Source organism: Festucalex cinctus, chromosome 18 (assembly GCF_051991245.1).
Source record: "Festucalex cinctus isolate MCC-2025b chromosome 18, RoL_Fcin_1.0, whole genome shotgun sequence".
Lineage (NCBI taxonomy): Eukaryota > Metazoa > Chordata > Actinopteri > Syngnathiformes > Syngnathidae > Festucalex > Festucalex cinctus.
In genome coordinates this window covers 4,214,116-4,233,500 of record NC_135428.1, presented here as the reverse complement: position 1 = coordinate 4,233,500, position 19,385 = coordinate 4,214,116, and the positions used below count along the sequence as shown (strand labels likewise).

General features: G+C 38.5%; 3 protein-coding genes across 6 annotated transcripts in view; 1 reads left to right on the top strand and 2 right to left on the bottom strand.

Moving 5' to 3' along the window:
• Positions 1–600: 600 nt before the first annotated feature.
• Positions 601–8,788, bottom strand: stip1 (stress-induced phosphoprotein 1). The gene is made up of 14 exons (XM_077505035.1): positions 8,543–8,788; positions 6,321–6,530; positions 6,086–6,227; positions 5,296–5,437; positions 4,139–4,316; positions 3,928–4,054; positions 3,692–3,794; positions 3,150–3,270; positions 2,742–2,838; positions 2,529–2,653; positions 2,403–2,439; positions 2,209–2,312; positions 1,580–1,752; positions 601–1,473 (listed from the first exon to the last, which is right to left on the bottom strand). The coding sequence occupies exons 1-14, from the start codon at positions 8,549–8,551 to the stop codon at positions 1,401–1,403; spliced, it is 1,641 nt and encodes a 546-aa protein (XP_077361161.1). The 5' UTR covers positions 8,552–8,788; the 3' UTR covers positions 601–1,400.
• On the top strand, positions 8,634–18,324 carry spata22 (spermatogenesis associated 22). 4 transcript variants are annotated; one of them, XR_013279768.1, is made up of 10 exons: positions 9,141–9,223; positions 9,500–9,567; positions 9,841–9,978; positions 10,207–10,384; positions 10,529–10,868; positions 10,945–11,068; positions 11,149–11,246; positions 11,807–12,033; positions 16,799–16,955; positions 18,235–18,324. XR_013279768.1 is itself a non-coding variant. In XM_077505037.1 (8 exons), exons 2-8 carry the CDS (start codon positions 9,531–9,533, stop codon positions 11,996–11,998), a joined length of 1,107 nt encoding a protein of 368 aa, XP_077361163.1. In that variant the 5' UTR covers positions 8,634–8,735; positions 9,500–9,530; the 3' UTR covers positions 11,999–12,797. The 4 variants fall into 4 exon arrangements, 3 of the variants coding, with proteins under 3 accessions (XP_077361163.1, XP_077361162.1, XP_077361164.1); XM_077505037.1 differs by lacking the exons at positions 9,141–9,223; positions 16,799–16,955; positions 18,235–18,324 and adding an exon at positions 8,634–8,735 and having other exon boundaries at positions 11,807–12,797; XM_077505036.1 differs by lacking the exons at positions 16,799–16,955; positions 18,235–18,324 and having other exon boundaries at positions 11,807–12,795.
• lhfpl7 (LHFPL tetraspan subfamily member 7) overlaps positions 12,276–19,385 on the bottom strand; it is a 73,949-nt gene continuing 66,839 nt past the window's right edge. The window contains exon 3 of the mRNA XM_077505039.1: positions 12,276–14,353. Coding sequence (XP_077361165.1) covers positions 14,127–14,353 — 227 coding nt within the window. The 3' untranslated portion in view covers positions 12,276–14,126. The remainder of the gene's footprint in view (positions 14,354–19,385) is intronic.

Sequence of the window (19,385 nt, the reverse complement as noted above, 5' to 3'; positions counted from 1 at the left end):
ATTTATTTTTTGAAGCATTTTTGGCTGTATAAAAAAAATACTTAAAACTAACTCAATATATATATATATATATATATATATATATATATATATATATATATATATATATATATATATATATATATATATATATATATATATATATATATATATAAATCCAAACAAAATAAGAACTAGTGTATAAAAGAACCCCAAAAATGTTAACAGCCAAATTACAGACAATATAGTGTTTTCTAAAAAGAAAGATAGTCTATTGATGCGTCAATTTAAAAGCATTTAAATCTGTGTCCATTTATGCAACAAATACCTTGTTTTTTTGTATTTTGTTCCCTCATTGTGAGCTGAAAAATTGAAACATCATTTTTGGCATATCTACAGCCCTAAGCATAAAGCATAAGTGGTTTCCCAATCATAACTCACTACCCCCTGGGCAGCCATAATTGCAATGTGGCGCCCATTATGGTGAACAGCACATTTCCTGTCTACCTGTCGCACATGTGCTGTAATGCATGCAACTCAATATACATCATATCCACAATACCACTGCATGTTTAAACAAGTTTTGCTATGGTCACATTTGTTTGCTTCTTCCACAACTAGTTTCAATGAAACGTCATAGGACTTTTATTATATCATGGCAGTGAGAGAAAAGAATCATCCCGAATGTGTCAACCAAATGTCATAGCCATTTCCATATGTATTGAAACTTCATTAAAGATGTGGTGACTGGGGAGGTGGATCACATGTAGCATTAAAAGTAAAGACAATTAAAGATATATGTAATCATGGCAGGTAAAGAGATATGGTCCACAAACGTTACAGAATAGTACAGTATTGATGTATTAAAACCACCACTGTATGCTGCTGTATTCATTTTAATCATTAGAAGATCTGATATTTGAATGAGTCTCATTTGACGTGTCGCCTACAATCATACAGCACATATATAAAGAGACCAGCGGATCCAGATTCAGTCAAAACAAACCCATCAACACTCACTTTGAAGCGCCGTGTTTAGTCAATCCATTTAGATCAATTCCAACTTGAGACGGACAAACTGTGAACAGTTTTCCATTGTTTCGCTCTTTAACAATTTTCTTGCTTTAAGAGAAAAAGGTGGTCTGTCTTTAAAGTGAGTAATGGCCTTTGTTGACCATTCATCATTTAATTTGAGTTGCATGTCCTCTAGAATCTGGTGTCAAAGTGACCAAAGAATTCCTATTTCATAAAAGTCAGGACTTGAAATGCTAGCTTAAAAGAAAAACAAACAAAAAAACACGGTTTGAGTGATACCACAGAGTATAATTTTGAAGGCAACAAAAAGACAATGTAATATTTAGAGAGAATTTATATTTTGTTCCCCTTTTTGGGCATTTCTTCACATCTTGGCTCGTGTCACATCAATGAATGGCTATGAGTCCGACATCCAGGAGTTTCTGAATTTTCCTTGCAATGACGGGATTCTTTAAGTGGCTGAAGTAAAGAAATGGGGGAAGAAAAAAAAAAGAGCCATGACATTTTTTTTTTCTTATGAAACCTTTCAAAATGCAGATGCAGGAAAAGGAGTTGTAAAACTTACTCGCTGAGCGCCTGAGGGTCCTTCTGCATTTGCTCAAGGATCATGCGCATGGCGGGGTCCGACATAATCTGCTGCACCTCGGGATCGGCCATGGCTCTTTGCTTTACTTCCTCAGGACTGTCGTTCCTCATTGCCTGACTGACCATGCAGCGCTGTAAGCCTTCTGTGGCTTCCTGAGTGGAGACGGCAAAAGTTGAAAGTCATTCACACGACACAACATAAAATCCATGCGTGCTGTCAAGTTGCCGCGGGAGTGACGTCACGCAGCCGACAAATTCGTCCGGCCCCGTCTGCGACACGCCCCCCGCCACCCCGTGCTCTGCGATTGGCTGGAGGGGTAAACAACTGTCCGGCCACAGAAACGTCCCACCGTTGACAAAACAAACACAAAATGGCAAAATACAGGCTATGTTAGGGGGGAAAAAAATCACCACCACACATTAACAGAAGCCCAGAGGTGTAGACTGAGGAGTTCATGTGTATACATCCTGTATTTATATAGTGTATTTTGCTGAGTGAAAACAGAAGACCGTGCCTTTAACTCAAAATTAACGCACTCATTTTGACATCACTCGTTAAAAAGAAAAAAGTGCCACTAAACCATGTAGCATTAAACCAGACAAAAATACCTTTGAAGAAGAATCAAGCTCCAAAGCCTTCTGATACACATCCATGGCTTTGGAAAAATCTTTCATCGCCTCCAAAGCAGCTGCTTTGCGTGTGTAGCCTTTTACTGTGGACACATTTCATGAATGAATACCTAAAACAAAATGTCAAATGTCGCATGAAATGCACGCTGAGGAACGAAGGTGTCCCAACTCACTGAATGTGGGCTCAAGTTTGATGCACTCCTCGCAATCCTGAACAAACAAAAAGTGAACACGTTTCAAATGTGAGAGATCAGTTGTGATGTAAAAACTTAATCGTGTTTGGCAATGCTGATTAGCACCTTCAGGGCAAGTTGAAACTCCAACAGTTTAGTGTAGCAGGCGGCTCGGTTACTGAAGAGCTTTGCATCAGTTGGGTTTCTTTTGATGGCCTCAGTGTAATGTTTCATGGCTACAGGATAGTCTCCTACAGGGAGCACCATATAAGTTAATCAGAGAAATTGTTTGGGGACAGTATAGCAACGCAAGTTTTCAATTTCGACTGTTGCACAAACCCTTCTGGAAGGCTTCATTTCCCTTGTTTTTCTCCTCCAGCGCTAAATCGGGATTAATGTAGGCCTGTTTCTCCAACTCTTTCAGGATCTTCTCTGCCTGCAGAAATAGGTCCAAAAAATATATTGAGTGGCTGTTGTTTTTTCCTGATAAGGTGTGTACACAATATAATACAGCAGTGATGTCCAAACTCGGGTCCTCGAGGGCCCGAGTCGCGCAGGTTTTTGCACGTTTCCCTTCTCCAACACACCTGAAGCTCATCAGCAAACTGTGCATAAGCCTGATAACGATCTGTTCATTGGAAACAGGTGCGTTGGAGCAGGGAAACATCCAAAGCCTGCAGGACTCCGGCCCTCGAGGACCGAGTTTGGACACCGCTGCAATACAGTATAGAAAACGGCGACGGGCACCTGTTGACATTTTTTCAAGACATCAGGGGTGCGATGCTCTGTTAAACTCTTGTTGAAATACTGAACTGCTTCTTTGTACATGTCCTGCTTGAAGTACGAGTTGCCAATCCTGGCCAGTGCCCTTTGAAGAAAGAAGAACGAGAGGAGATATTAACACAAAATGTATTATTTCCAAAGGTCATTCTTTGCGAGAGTCTGACGCTCCACAGTGATGGCACCCGAAATGCAACTGAAAAACCTTCACTTACTTAAAGGATAAGCCAAGACATTCAACATATGGAAAGATAATTGATGTGAAGTATTTCAGTAGAAAGTTGATATCACGAAACCAAATTCCCAAGTTGTTGTGAAATTAATGTACATCTTAAAAGATTTTTTTACGCTAAGAGATATTTTTGCGGCCAATCAATCATTAAGTACAAAATGTGACCCATCCAAATAATACAAGCGCTATTTCCAAATTGCGCAAGTCATTTTAGGATAGAGTTTCTTAAATTGCTTCATATAGGACAAACAAAATTTTTAAAAAAAAGTGAACTCACTTGGCAATTTGTCTGTAGTCTTCACGGTTCTCTCTGCCAACATCAATGGCTTTCTCACAGAGCTCCCTGCATTTCTCAAAATCTCCCTTTTCGAAGTAAACGGCTAAAGGGATCATAAAAAAAAGAACATTTCACGTGTGAATGTACATGTGAAATGTTGCAAATCATTTCACACATAAAAAAAAAAGAAAAAACTTGTGTTTGCCATTTGCATGACGTACTATAAAAGTACATACCAGCTTGATTTGAAATATAAGCCATGTTGGTAGGATCATGCTTGATTGCTTCTTCATAATGCTTGAGCGCTGTATCGAAGTCCTTATTCTTATAGGCAGCATTGCCAAGTTCCTTTTCTTTCAAAGCCTATTAGACATGCCAAGCGGCGAACTGACGCTCAAAATTACAGATGACGACGGCCCGTGGCCATAACGTGATTGGCTGACTTACATTTCGCTTGTTCTCAGGAAGGTTGTCGTTTGTGGAAGTGGGAGGCTGCTGCGTCTCTTTAGGCTTGGCGGTGGCAGGAGGAGGAGGAGGAGTGGGTTCGTCGTCTTCATCCATTCCAGATAAATTGAGTCCCAGCAGCACAGAGAGGGTGGTCATCACTCTTTTATCTTGTAGCTTCCTACAACCCAGTATCGTTAGCAATTAGCTGATCTACGTGTGTTTGAGATTTTCTTTTCAATCTCAATGTTCTTCAAACCTCTTGTTCCACCCTCCTAAGGGTTCTTACTAGGGATAGACCGATTATCGTCCGGGCCGATTATCGGTGCCGATATTTGGCACGTTGACAAATATCGGCATCGGACTTTTTACGAATCTGAAGGCCGATAAAGCTGGAATCTCACCGAGCAGCGAATGCTTGCGAAGGTAGCAAATTTTGTGCTTTCATCAGGATTTGTAAGATGTTTGTAGACACTTTTTACTTGTTTCAAAGACATTTCAAACATATTCAGACAATTTTTCACTGTCTGCGAAGATCTTTTGAACCCTTTACATACATTTAATTTTGTATACATTTGTCACTGCTGCCACAGGGAAGTCCCAACACTTTTTAATTTATAAAAAATAATAATTAAAAAAAATCATAATTAGAAATTACGTTGAAATTTTGGAAAACTTTATTTACAGTTGAACATTTTACAAAACTATTTATTTATTCGCTGCAAACACTGAAGTCCCAACACTTTTTAATTTATAAAAAAATAATAAAAATAAAAATAATAATAAAAAAAAATAAATTTAGAAATTATTTTGAAATTTTGGAAAACTTTATTTACAGTAGAAAACTATTTATTTATTTATTTATTTATTTACTTGCTTAATTTTGAATTTAGCTTACCACATGCTGATGACCCTGGAAGTTCCCTACAATTTCTGTTAATTTTTAATTCAACAAAACTGTCTATTCTTAATATGTTTAAAATTAAAAGAAAAGTTTTTTTTCGCGCTATTATTTTCTCTTTTACTGCGAATAAATATCGGCTTGAAATATCAGTTATCGGCCTCCTTGACGACTAATAATCGGTATCGGCATCGGCCCTGAAAAAGGCATATCGGTCTATCACTAGTTCTTACACACAAAAATAAATAAATGCACGTACGTGCCAAGCGCAGAAGGGTTGTTCCTGAGTTGCTCCAGGAGCTCCTTGTAGCTCGGATCTGCCAAGAGCTCACGGGTTCGAGGATCATTCTCCAGCTTTTGATACATATTCGGCACGGCGAAAGGATTCATCATTGATTTCTCTGAAATGCAAAAAAAAAAAAGGTGAATGGGGACGTAACGATAATTGCCACAATATTGTCATTGCTATATCACAATATTAACATTTGCACAGTGCTAGCACCCTCTGGTGGTTTAGTAGCGCAGTTCCATTTTAATTAGGGAAGTTTTGGCAACTGGGGTGGTTATCGCTGCGATAAATCATACCAGCAAATAATTTTCAACATCTCCAGTTCGGCTCTATATTATAGGCCATGATACTCTGCGCCGCTGAGCCAATAGGAGCACGACAATGACAAGTATGCACAAAAACACGATACTTTGCTTTTTTCCCCCCCCATACCGCCAACCCCCACAATATCGTGCTAACTATCGAATGGTGAGGTCCATATCGCAATATTTATGTTTTGGATATTGTTACATCCATAGAGGTGAAATTATGTGACAAAGCAGTGAATACATCACCTTTATTAATAGATCATAAAACAAAGTTCATTTTCCAATGCTGACATTTGTTTATTAAAACAAGTTAAAGGGCAGTTTCGTTTGTTGATGTGTCCGTGATTCGCTTTACTCCAATTAAAAGTGTAAGCCCTTGCAACGCTTGTTTCATCATTTAGCAGCCTTTGATAATGATGGTGCCTTTCTGTGGGGATATACGAACACCTTACCTGCGAGGCGGGCCTCAATGTTCTGTAAACCCTCCTTCAGCTGCTGGTTGTTTGGCTCATGCAGGATGCCTTCTTGGTACGTCGTTTTTGCCTGCTCGAGTCGTCCAAGAAATTCCTGCGCGGCGGCTTTGCGGGAGTAACCCTTTTTGATCAAGATGGAGATTGTTCGCCAATTTAGATTACTGCGGGGGAATGTATTGTCAGAAGGATTACCACTAAACAAAAGTGACCTCACCTTGCCCCAGTCTGGCTTTATCTTGATGGTCTCACAAGCATCCTCGAGAGCCTTTTGATAATTGCCTTTTTTGGCGTAGGCAGCTGAGCGGTTGCTGAACAGGACATGGTTTTTGGGGTCAAGGGTCACGGCTTCCGTGTAGCAGCGTATCGCCTCATCAATATTTCCTGCACTCAGTGCTTTGTTGCCTTGGTCTTTCAATGCAGACACCTGTGAACCAGAAGGCGGTAAATCCATGAAACACTCAAATTAACAATAATAGGCAGGAGACACGGTTGCTCATGTAGTTTTTTTTTTTTTTTTTAGGGTTAAGAAGCAACACATGCTGACTTTCACCAATACAGATCTGATTTGGATAATGAACAGCTGCCAGTGCCAAGCAATGGCTAAGCGGCATCTGTTCATGTCAGACAGGTGCAACACAAGTGACAGAACATGTCTTTCATGTGTTCATGCACTCTTTATCCCAACGTAGCTTGTAAATTAATATATTAACTCACATATGGCAATGCATTTATCGTGTGTATTGAGCAACTAGACGTCACAAACCACATCGCCACAATCCACCCTGAAGCAATGTGCATCACTTTAAATGTTTTCAGAAAACACAAGACAGGTTTTAATCATCAAAAATGGATTAATGAACAGAATAATTGTCAGCAGTGTAGCACCGCCTCCCCCTTTCCTTAATACTGCACGTTACAGACCAAAACAATAACTGAATCACACTACCAGTATGTTTTTTGCATTATTTGCACTTTCCTGTTTTGTAGAATAAGAGGGATGGACATTTGGAAGGAAGTTTTTTTTCTTTTCTTAATTAATTAGTCAAAGAAATAATTGACAGATCATCATTAGTGAGCATCTCTAGAATAGAAAAATATGGAGCTAATCCATGTGCTCCGTATCGACAGCTTTCACTCATGGGAAATTGTTATTGGAATCGGCAGCATAAAAATCCTGATCGCTTTCAAAACATCACTTATGTAACATCCCTATCACTATGTCTCATCACTGACGAGTTATTTTTAGAACAGGTCTACAGGCCACTCGTGTGGTTCGAGGCTACCAGGTGATATAAACTGATATGAAAGATGCAGTAAATATTTTAGGTTTTTTATTATTAATTCATTATTATTATTTAGATATAACAAAACCATTCCATGAATCCATTATTTTTCAGATAAAAGACTGCTGCAACCACCAAGTCTGTGACGGGACAGAAGAGCCTTGAAAGAAGACAAAATAAATGCAAGGCAAGAGATGGTCTATCATCATCGTGATACTTGGATACTCTCAAATAAAACGATTGTGCCCCCTTCAGGCGTGTGAAGTGGACCACAATTTTGGCATGGAATGTTCAGTGTTTTTAGCAACCGTACTAGCTTCTGGTGAGAGTTTATTTTTATTTTTTTAAACTCGTGTAGGCCTATAAACTTTGTAAAATATGAAATTAAAATAGAGTGCTAAGAAGTGTACAAGCAAACTGTAGTCATGACCGGAGAACGTCGGTGCATCTAGAAAGATCTTCCGGACAGAGCACAGGGCAACAGCACTGTTGACTGAAGCAACCGACTGCTGCAGCACGTGTATCGAATAAATATGCCAGACCTTAGATATCATATTAATTAAACGAAATAAATGTGTAATTAAATGGAGTCACCTCGTCTTCACATCCACTGTGTCCACTGCTAATGCTAATTTAGTTGTTCCCTAACGGTGTGCTTGTACTTGCAGTGAAATATTTGCGCAAATGCCTGATCGGAAGCCAAACTATGCTGCATTGTTAAACATTTGGGAGATGTTAAGTCATAACTCATCACTTGACTTATTTGCTTCACTTTGTCATCGAACCGTGCAGACAATGGTGACGTACCCTCGCAGCAATCAAGAAACTAATAGATTGCCCGCTTATATTAATTTAAGAGATTATATGTCCTAAACGTTGGTACAATATGAAGTGTTACAACAACAACAACAAAAAATACATTAACCGAGTCAGCCAAGTGGCTACGGCGTGTTGCTAGCAGTTGGCTAACCTCACACAAGCCACAATCAAGCTAACTTAGCTGACCGACAACAGTGTTTCAGTGATCAATACACAACCGGATCTCCGCAATCCTTAGATACGTTAAAGGTGAAGTGGAGCACAAATAAATCATCGAAACGTATAAATTTATGGTTCTGGGAATCAGAGAATACAAGCTTGATAGAACACTCACTTTCTCCATGTTGCAAGCATGAGGATCCTTCCAGAAACTACTGTGTGGACTAGCGCCGCCCACTCAACAACGGTTGCCAGTGTCGACTGTCGCAAATCCGCATTTGCAAGATCATCCTGGAAACTTCCCGAAGGCGGCGGAGAACGGCGTAGCTACGCTGTGTAAATCAAGAAAGCCGAACCAAACTCCTCAGGTCCTCGGAAGTAGTTTTGTGTTCTGGTTAACTTGTGAGGTAGTAATAGAGGACATAAAAACAGGAAATGACACACCTCGGATGGCAGATTCAGCCGAAACCACACCCCAATTTAAACAACAATAACAACAATAATAATAAACATAATACAATACAGTAGTACGTAAAATAGGTGAAGTTAAGATTTTCCCTTTCACAAAACCTCATTCTCCATTGATAACTATTGTTGAACGTGAAGTTTTGTTTGGCTAGAAGCATTTTTTTTTTTTAATTGTGAAACTTCTTAAAACTAAAACAACAACATGGATTAATAATTATGTTTAAAAAAAAAAGTACAGTACCATTTTACGTTTTATTTTCGATAAGCACTTTCATTTTGCCTTTTGTAACGTCGGATTTTATTGTTAGAGCTTGAAGGCACCACTCGATGTGACAGTACTTCGGCTGCGCTGCTTTTTGGCGCAATTTACGTTCTGGGGTGCTGAAACGTAGGTGATTTTGGCAATAATAATGATTACATAATACAGCCATAAACATTCATTGCTTATTTTCAGATATATTTGAAGTTACAGGTGTTATTGTACTTTTAACTATCACAGCTGTTGAACGTTAGCCTGTAGGCTCTGTAATTATAACGGAAAGCTGTCAAACACAGCTAACTAGCATAGCCAGCTAGCATAGACTTTTTAAAGTGTCTGAAAACAATGACTGCCTTGTCCATTCATGAACATATTATTTGGTCTGCCATATTTAATGACTTTCAGGATTCCGGCTAATATCTTTTGAACAGCCGGAATGAAAAGGAATGACCTGTCAGGCAGACCAACAGCAGGTTTGAAGGATTATATTTATGACACCTGACTTGAGAACTGTCCGCAGTCACACACACCACACATACAGTAGACAACAATTCAGTCTAACATTCACACCTACATAGGTAATTATTTTTAGTAGTTAAGTCAAATAATCTTAGTAGTAAAAAGCTCACAGATTTTGGTTTTTGTCCTACTTTCCTAATATTGCAAGTGTGATGTGTACATTATTAATACATACACGAAAGAGTATTATTAGTGAGAAGTTTTGCTGTCCCTGCTGTCTCCATCAGGTTACCTCCCTGTGCCGCTATTCAATCAGAAGAAAAGAAATCGAATTCCTTTGACATCGGCTCCCTCTGAGAATGACTTTTTTTCCCACACCGAATTCATCCCAAGTACCAGCTCACCTGCACCCTGTGGTGAATCAGGTGAAGTATTCATTCAGGCTCCTTTTACCTTTACTGCAAATTCAGAACATTGAGTGAAATGAATGTGCCATAAACTAGGAGAGTACCCTTAAGCTTAAGAGCCTCCTAAAACGCAGCAATGTGAGGGCATTAAATTGAATGTTACTTACCAATGTTCTTCAAAGCCTGGCTCAAAAAGCAAAATCTACATTTAACGAAGTCTTTCTTGAGAATGTTTTTTCCCTCCAGGTGTCTATGGGTCTTACCAGGTCTCAGGTTCCTCTTTTGATGCTCATCCAAGTCACCAGTGGAACAAACAGGACATGGCACGAGCTACTCAGTCTCCACAACATGGCAGCTATCGACCTGCACCAAAAATGAGCTCTTACGCACCTATGCCGCATCCCTACAAAGCTGGAAATACAAAGTGGGTTTTGTTTGTAGACATTGCTGAGGTAGTTTGTGCACTAACAACTTGAAAGTTGACTGTAGTCTTGAAAATAGTACCATGAATATAACATCAACATTGTGAGCAGTTGAAAATTTCAATTTGAGTTTGTTTCATTCTCAGCTCGAAGATGGGAACACCCAGCAACCTTGAGAGACAACAGGCTGCCAGGTCAATTTTCACTCCCAGACAGAACCAATATCAAACGTCTTTCAGCAGTCCGAGCGCCACAAGCACGCAGATACCTCTTAGCGGGTTCACTCAGATGAGCCAGCAACCATCTTATAGTCCGTCCAATCCCACGCAGTTCAGATCTCTGCCTCCTCCCGCCGCACCCACCAACGGGCCAGCTGCTCAGACACAAAACAAATGGAATTTGACAAACACCTTTGGACCGCAGAAGCCCACATTTGTGGGGAAAAGGAGTGCCAATATAACCCCGACTCCACGAGAAACTCAAATGGTACGATGCACATAACGTGCACTTTGTCAGTATGTTCAAAGTGTTGTACCTTTGTTAATATTTTCATTTGTTTTAGCCAAAACGTGCTCCAAAAAAAGCGCCGTTTGACACCTCACTCAGGATTTTGACGGCAGTCATCGAGGGCATGAAACACTGGAGTCAGTTTAAAGACAAAGTCACATATTTTTTCGAGATATTTGGTTAGTTGCTTGTTGATCACTTTTACCTCTCCGATCATCTCATAACCTGGTTAATATTCCAGCATGCGCTCTCCCTTCAGCTACTCTTGACTCGGCTGTCACAATTGGTCGCCATGGAGCCAAGAACTTCCTGTTGAGAGATGGCAAGGAGGTCGTGCAGTGTCTCTTCTATGAAAACGTGAGTTGGGGAAAATGCATTAAACCGCACTGAGTGCTTCATTCTGGGTGTCTGTGGAAAAGTTCTGGCCTAAAATAATACTTAAGACTTAAACATGCTGTGTAATGGTAATAAAATTGTACATTACGGTCCAATTATGTTGAGCCAGCTGATAAGAAAAATATTTTAAGTCAATCTTTAATAATCTTTAGATTTAGGTATAGCTGGGCAAAATGTGGGGCAACTGGACTGGTCAACTGTGAGGTACAACTGTGAAGCAGATGTGTTAATCACTATTCTGCCGCCATCATGCGAAATTTTTTTATTTTTTTTTATAAAGAATGTATACACTTATTTTTATAAAGAATATAACTCATTTTAATTCACTTTCACAGAAGTTCGATTGAAGTTGACCGGACCAGTATGTCCATTTTTTTGTTTTTGTTTAGTAAAATGCGCCCTCCAGTGGACAAAATTAGAATCAACATTCTTTTGAGCAAAAAAACTAGTTTGTCCTGTCCTCATGGACCGCCTAACAGGCTGGTTTTGGCCCACTGTTCCAAATGGTCTCATTTCTACAGGAACAAGAGCTGCCTCGTCTTATCCGTGGTCAAGTTCACCGCTGTGTTGGTAACTACGACCGCAAAAGAGAAGTCCTGGTGTGCGTGTCAGTTCGAGCAGCCAAGCCCTCGGAGGTCAGAAACGCTCAGGAGGCCATCAAAGCCTGCGACACGCACATGCGCAAACTCGTCAAATTACTTCACGAGTTCTAACAACTGAAAGTGAAATCGATCGTCAATAGGAATAGGTATTGAAAATGGCAGTATGGTTATTGTTTTACAGTAATATATACACAATTTGATTAGCTTTATATATATATATATATATATATATTGTTTAAAATAGTTTGTCTTAGTTCTGTAGATTGAAAATAAGAACATGTACACAGTTGAGTTCACTTGCTTGTTTTGGTTATATTATTGTGCCTGTTTTTGTTATTAATTAAAAAAGAAGCAAATGTTGACCAAAACCTTTTAACTGGAAGCAAAATGAAATCATTGAGTATTTTTTATTACAAAGAAAACCACAGACCAGCAAAACAATGTTAACAGATTAATGTAAACACAATGAGGCAATCTCTCCAAATACAATTTCAAAAACAAGCGGTTAAGACTGACGAGATTGCAAGTACTTTACAGGCATTTTATTTACAGCCACAATGAGGGAAAAAAACAAAAAGTCTAATCTAGCAAAACACGTTCACCAGTGCTGAAACTTTACACACAGTGGTTTTTAACAGGAAAAAAAAAGGGGGGGGGGGGATTCAGACCCATACAATAACACTGGTCAGTCCCACAGTATGAGGTCCAAACAATTCTTTACAACCTCTTTTTCAGTATGGCACCCTAATAATGAGTATTTATTGATATTGGGATCTGGTATTAGGGGGACCCAAATGTTAAAAGTTAAACCCATCCATATTTAAAACAAACACTATGAACACACACACTGAAAAGGAAGTTTAGCTTGATGAATTGGCAGTAACTTGCAGCAATTTACCATATTTGAAAAGGACAGAGAGTTTGTTTTTTTTCCCGCACTAGAATAATGTGCTTGGATAAGAAAGGTTTGATTTGTATAACTCCTTGCTTCACCACTTTGAAAGAGTCTTAATCAAATAGAACAAGGGTGCCAGGAAATCAGATTAAGCTGTTATGTCCCAACCTTTAGCAATAGCAATTTAAGAGATTTTTCTTTTCAAATAATTGCCGTGGATGTCTCTAATCATAAATGAACTGCCGTTTAGTTCTTCAAAACAACTTCTTCTATCATCTGAATTATTTTGCTTTTGTAATATCATACTGCATCGAGTAAGTAAAGAAACTTTATATATATAAAAAAAAAAAAAAAACTACTCCAGGAGTCACTTCATTTTTTTTTTTTTCCTCAGTAGAAATGTTGAGATGTTGGCGACGAGAACCTGAAAATGGTATTGAATATCTTTGTAATATTAAAAAGGCACAAGTTGGTCACATCACATTATAATTGACAGCAGTTATTCTAACAAGTTACGTCTTTCTTCTCATGCATTTGTTTTGACAAAATCCCCAAATGTTCCCCACCTTTTGCGATCCTGTTTTGTCCTGAATTAAGTTGTATTTGCTGTAGACAACAGGGGAATTGCTTACATTTAACAAGCGAGTTACATACACAAATAATTCCTGGAAAAGATTTTGGACAACATTACTGAGAAACCACAATCCATTGTTAAATGTCTTTTTAAAGAAGACACACCAAAATCTGAGTCTCCTTTACATGATACAAAAAAGTAGCATCTCAAGAGAGGCTCTTCTTGGTTCCTTAGTAGTAGGCCAGAGTTCCCATTTAGTCATTTTTAGAACCTTTAAACCTGAACTCTGTTTAGTCTAGTAGTTCATATGTACAGCTGAACTCCCCCGAAAGAAAGAAGAAAAAAAAAAGTCATCTTCTCGTATAATATTCCTCAGAACTTTGTTGAATAATTGATTGCTTGAGTGGTGGAATCCAAATCCCATTGTGCGTGCAGTTCTGCAGTTCCTTTGTGCACTCTATGACCTGTCTGCTTTGGAATAGTTCACGTTCACGTGTTTCTCGCAAAAGGGGAACAACACATACAATAATAAAAATGATCACATTAAATGTATTGTCGCTTCAAGAAAATGGCCGAGTTAAACTGTTCACATGATGGTAAAATGATATTTTACAAAACTTTTTTTTTTTTTTTTTTAAATAACACATAGGAAGACAACAAACAACAGAGCCACATTTCCCAAACAGCATTTCTAATCAGTATCTTTAAAAATGCAGGTGTCCTTTTGAGTCAGCTCAGAAAAAGCAGTCAAAAGAAAAAGAAAAACAAAACTATAAGAGAGCGGGTAAAGGGGTGGGAGACAGCTGCTCCTTTGGTGCATATTTGGCAAAAAAGGGCAAAAAGATGGTGAGCATCACCCCGACAATGGCCAACATGTACCCCCAGCCGATTTGGCACTCGCCGGCGTTGTAGATGTCCGAGTCTCCACAAAAGGACCTGACGAGTGAAGAGTTGAGCCCAAAGGGGAAGACCAGCAGTCCTGCAGCCATGATAAACACTGCACACAAGGCACAGACAAGAACGCATTCAATAGGGCACATTATAAAGCTGCATGGTGATGAGGATATTTGTCACTAATAAAATATACATTTGGATATGTTTAATATCATTTTTTTTTTTTTTTTTTACAGCATGTCGATCATGACTAAAAATGACTTAAATGTACTTTCAGGGAAAGCAGAAACTTAAGTTGAACGTTTTTTTGTGCTTAGAAAAGGGCATTTACTAACTACAACAGATTTAAACATCCAATAAATATCCATAGTAGCATGGTAAAAGTTCTGAAATCTTTAGTTGACTTCTAATTGATTCAAAAATGTGTGAACCTGAATGTGTATAGTGAACTTGACAGCCACGTGGGGGCAGTAGAGATCTTACAATCAAGACTCGAACGTGGAACAAGTTCTCGCCAGGAACTGTTTGCAGTGATTAATGATAATACATTATTGCATAATGTGAAAATGAAGTCAGCGAATGACCAGAACAGACAACTAAGGACATTACTAATGACTATTTTTTTTTTTTAGCCTTTAAAAGATAGACTCAGATTCGTTGTTACTTGGCCTTCTGAAGCAGCCAGAAAACAGTTAACTCGTACAAAATGAGTCATGTTTCATGGCCCAAAGCACCCAGCACGGTTATCGACTCTGCTTCCAGCTATCATTGCCACTGTCAGTCATTCATCTCATCCTGAGCTCAAACTGGCTTTCCGGTCAATGTCAGGTGTCTTTTGTGGTTTTAGCTGTAGAGGTGCTGGTGGACTGGTAAATCTTGGTTGGGCTCGTAGCGTGAAATGTATGCGTCTTCATTTCAATCTGTTGCTCTCTAGTTGAAGGGAGAGACTAGAAACCAATTACAACATGGAGCCTGAGTTTGTGTATGAGTAGAATTTCAGCACGAGAGATGAGCAAAGAAGAAAAAAATATAGAAGTGAACGACCAATCTCTTGAGAGTAATTTGCGTGGACAGCAGGACTTTACTTTGAATATGAACCAATAGCCAAACCCCCGAGCTTTCAGAATGGCTCACAATAGAAAGCAAAATGTACTTTTTCTCTGCAGGACACTCAGAATGAACTCTAAATGACCCTTAATGAATGTAGACACAGAAGTAGTCTTATATTACTTCAACCAAAAAAAATCTCTGAAAGAAAATGGGCACAGTGTGTGTTTCAGATGCCAGTGTCATCCTCGGGGTTCATTCAAGCCACAATGCTCTTACAGTTCAATAATAAAAGCTATCACATTTCATTTCTATTTTATTGTTTTGGGTTTGACGTTATTGCATGCACCAAGCCAGAACTCTCTTCCAAAAGTTTTTTATTGGTGGTTTACAGTGTTTTAAGGACTCCAAGTTGTCTGAATGACAAAAAGGATGAGTGAGTTTTATATTATACATGATTCGGATTTATTTATTTATTTTTATTTTTTATTTTTTTCATGGCCTGCTGGTCTAAGCTAAAGAAGAATCGACAGTGTGATGAAAGAGGCTGACATGATGTGATGTGATGTAGGGAGACTGAAGTTTTCATTGCTTGAGCAAGGAAGTGCAACCACATTGTACTGGATGTGAACTTCACAAGGCAGACCCAATCATTTACCTTTATGTTTACAAAAAAAAAAACAAAAAAAAACCTGCCGATTCAGTTGAAGGACGTCAAGTCAATATTCACCTAATTTAGGAAGAAATTAGTCCAAAGCTTTGAATTGTGTCAGCGTCCAACCTCGGGAATGAGAATAATTGTTGATTCTAATTGTGGGAATGCTGTAGCATTCCACATGCATTCAAATCTTAGCATTTAGCTTTCAGCATTCCCACGCAATTTCTCCAGAAATTGCACTTAGTCTAGTTGATAGTTAAAAATTCTCTTAATTGATAGTTGACTCTATTAAAAAAAAAAAAAAGGTGGACAACTGTATACCTCGTGAAAGGGATCCCACAAAAGCTTCCAGCAATACAGTAGATTATGTGAATTATTACACCACCAAAGATCTCGCTAGAATAGAGGAATAAACAAAGAGGTGCGGAGTGACTGTTGTCAACCTTAATCACAATGATGAGAGAACATGAAGCTATCATAAAAGATAATGAGAGTAACTAATGGAGAGTTGTATTCCTACAACAACGCTGTCCTTCAGATGGAATACTGCATGATCCGTTTATTTATTATCATCATTTGAATCCCTCAAGGTGAAATTCAACATAAATGTATTTGTGGAAAATAATACGTATACTTTGCTCCCCCCAACGACTTCATCCACCTGTGACTCCATCACATTGAGCATGGTAATAGTATTTTTTTATAGAAAGATATTTGTATATGAATGTAGCCGCACTCGAGAAAATCCAAATTTCCATCACAAACACACGGCAGCGCAATAACAGTCACGACAGTCAAACCGCCAACCGAATGAACTAAATTAACCTTGACTCTCTTTCCCAGTGGCGAGGCGAGAAATGGAAAGCTGCTGCGCAAGCTGGTCAAGCGGGTTCGCGGCACTGAGATGGAGATTGAATGAGTTTGTGGCGCGGGAAGATAACCTGGCGACCATGCGTGACACCGAATCAATTTCATCACAATACCGCTTACGTCGGAACTGGTTCGTACAAAAACCTCAACGCACCCAAACGATAGGATAGCTCATGTGTCACACTCTGAAGCTTCCTCCTATGACCTATTTTTTCTCATATCATCATGTATATTACTTTTGAACGCTGGGGATGTGGTATCCTGCGTAATTCCGTCTGACAAACAAATAACTTACTGTGTCTCAGTCCAAAGAAAGAAAGAACCTTGTATCGAAGGAGAACGATTCACTGTTGGAACAATACCATATTGTACAATCTCTGCAAGGATCTGAGAAACGACTGGCAGTTTAATTAACTAACATGCTGTCTTGAGTGCGCCCGTCAATAGATGACATGTACTTTGAAGTGCTTTATAATGAGTGTAGCGGACACAGCTCGACAAAGACGTTCAAAAACAAGACAGATTACATGTTTTAAGACGTGCAGCTATGTGAAAGATAGAATATAACACAACAGAATATTCTCTCGTTTCCTCAGACAAATGGAGACCAGCTCCAATTGGGTAAGAATATGCAGACATGGTAAGGAACATGAATTATTATGGAAGAGAAAGAAAATCAATTCATATAAACTAAAAAAATGAAAAAGTGACAATTTTTTTTAAATTATTGTAGAAGACAGAGAACCCATTCATATAAATAAATAAAAAATGAAAAAGTGTCATTACTAGAATTTATTATAGGAGCGATAGAGAATCAATTCATATGAACCGAAAAAATTAAAAAGTGCAATTTTTTTTTTACTAATTATTATATAAGAAATAGAGAAGCAATTCATATAAATTGAAAAAAAGAAAAAGTTCCATTTATTAAATTAATAATTATCGAAGACAGAGAACCAATTAATATAAAAGAAATGAAGACCATTTTTTAATAATTATTATAGAAGACAGATTCATATAAATCGGAAAAAATGAAAAAGTGTCATTTTTATAAATTATTATAGAAGAGATAGAACCAATTCATATAAATTGAAAATGTGCCATTTTTATTAATTATAAACAAGGTCGAGAACCAATTCTTACAAATAAATAAAAAAATGAAAAAGTGTCATTTTTATTAATTATAAACAAGGTCGAGAACCTATTCTTATAAATAAATAAATGAAAAAGTGTCATTCTTATTAATTATTATAGATGAGCTAGAGAACCAATTCATATACAAAAAAAATATGTATTTACAGTCGTGTGACTGTTCCATATGAATAGCTTAACAAAGGACATATTGGTGACATGTCTTATGGAAATTGGCTTCACACAGGGACTATTTCAATTGATCTATCTATCCACAGGTGAATGGAGAAGGAAAATGGATCATTTAACTGCAACAATTGGTCTCCAAAGTTCTGGATTCAAATGTTCATCAGGTCTAATCACTTCTCTTCTCGACCTCAATATTGGCTGAAGGTGACGAATGGCACCATAAGGTACGGAGAGTTTTAAAGTTGTTAGGAGTTAATCTCCTCCGGTGATAAATCTCAAGGTGGTAATCTGGGACCTGGCGGAGCATGGGCGCAAACAGCGGAGGATTCCGTGCTAATGTGACACGCTCGAGTCTGCGCGCAGCCATGATAATTAAGCCCAGTGAGCCTCTGGGAAATTAGGCTAATGATAATTGTACAAGTACCTTTCGTGTTCCGCAACCAGAGCGCCAAAGGTGGTCAAGTACATAGAGGTAACTCGAATGTGTTTTCTTCGAAAGAGTGAAAGAAACAGAAAAAAATGGAGTTGCTAAGATCCAGGCAAATGTTAGTGGAGGCACAATTACAAGTGCAAAAGGACATTTATCATCTACAGTTAAGCCCGACATGATTTGCACCATGATCAAATTTTTATGGTAATCTTTCAGCTAAAACCCAGGAGATAATTTTCACACGCATGGGTGATAAGTTGGGGTTGTGACAACCATAAATTAAAGTCAGCATGCTTACATATCTTGCGAGCACAACTTAGTGCACCTTCTGTATCTTACAGTATGGAATTGTGAGTTCCACCTGAGCCTTACAGATCGGTTCATTGTAGGACAGATTTTTTGGGGCGGATAGTTTTGAGTACATTTTATCAGTTTGTTAAAAAAAAAAAAAAAAAAGTTACTCAAGTGTTGAGGAACGAACTCATGACCTTCAGCTTGGGAGACAGCCACTCTTCCACATGAGCCATGCCACGCTTGCTGTTTGCCACTATACTGCATTGCGGGTGTATCAAAAATCCGACCAAAAACTGGTCGCTTGGAGGCGCAAGGATTCCGCCTGACATCATCAGTATACTAACACGCAGCAGGAGTGGCGTGGCTCAGGTGGTAGAGTGGCTGTCTCCCAACTTGAAGATTGTGGGTTCGTAGATTTTTTTTTTTTTTTTTTTAATAAACTGGCAAAATGTGTTCAAAACTCACCTTCCTTGTAAAATTTACGAATTTCTGAGTGATTTTTTTTGTGTAGGTTTT

Coding starts and splice junctions, on each gene's coding strand:
- spata22 (XM_077505037.1), top strand. CDS start 9,531: ATGAAAAGGAATGACCTGTCAGGCAGACCAACAGCAG. Junction 9,568..9,840: donor GTCAGGCAGACCAACAGCAG/GTTTGAAGGATT, acceptor TGTCTCCATCAG/GTTACCTCCCTGTGCCGCTA. Junction 11,069..11,148: donor ATATTTTTTCGAGATATTTG/GTTAGTTGCTTG, acceptor CTCTCCCTTCAG/CTACTCTTGACTCGGCTGTC.
- stip1 (XM_077505035.1), bottom strand. Junction 2,440..2,528: donor AGTTTCAACTTGCCCTGAAG/GTGCTAATCAGC, acceptor TTGTTTGTTCAG/GATTGCGAGGAGTGCATCAA. Junction 1,753..2,208: donor AGCTTGATTCTTCTTCAAAG/GTATTTTTGTCT, acceptor GTCTCCACTCAG/GAAGCCACAGAAGGCTTACA.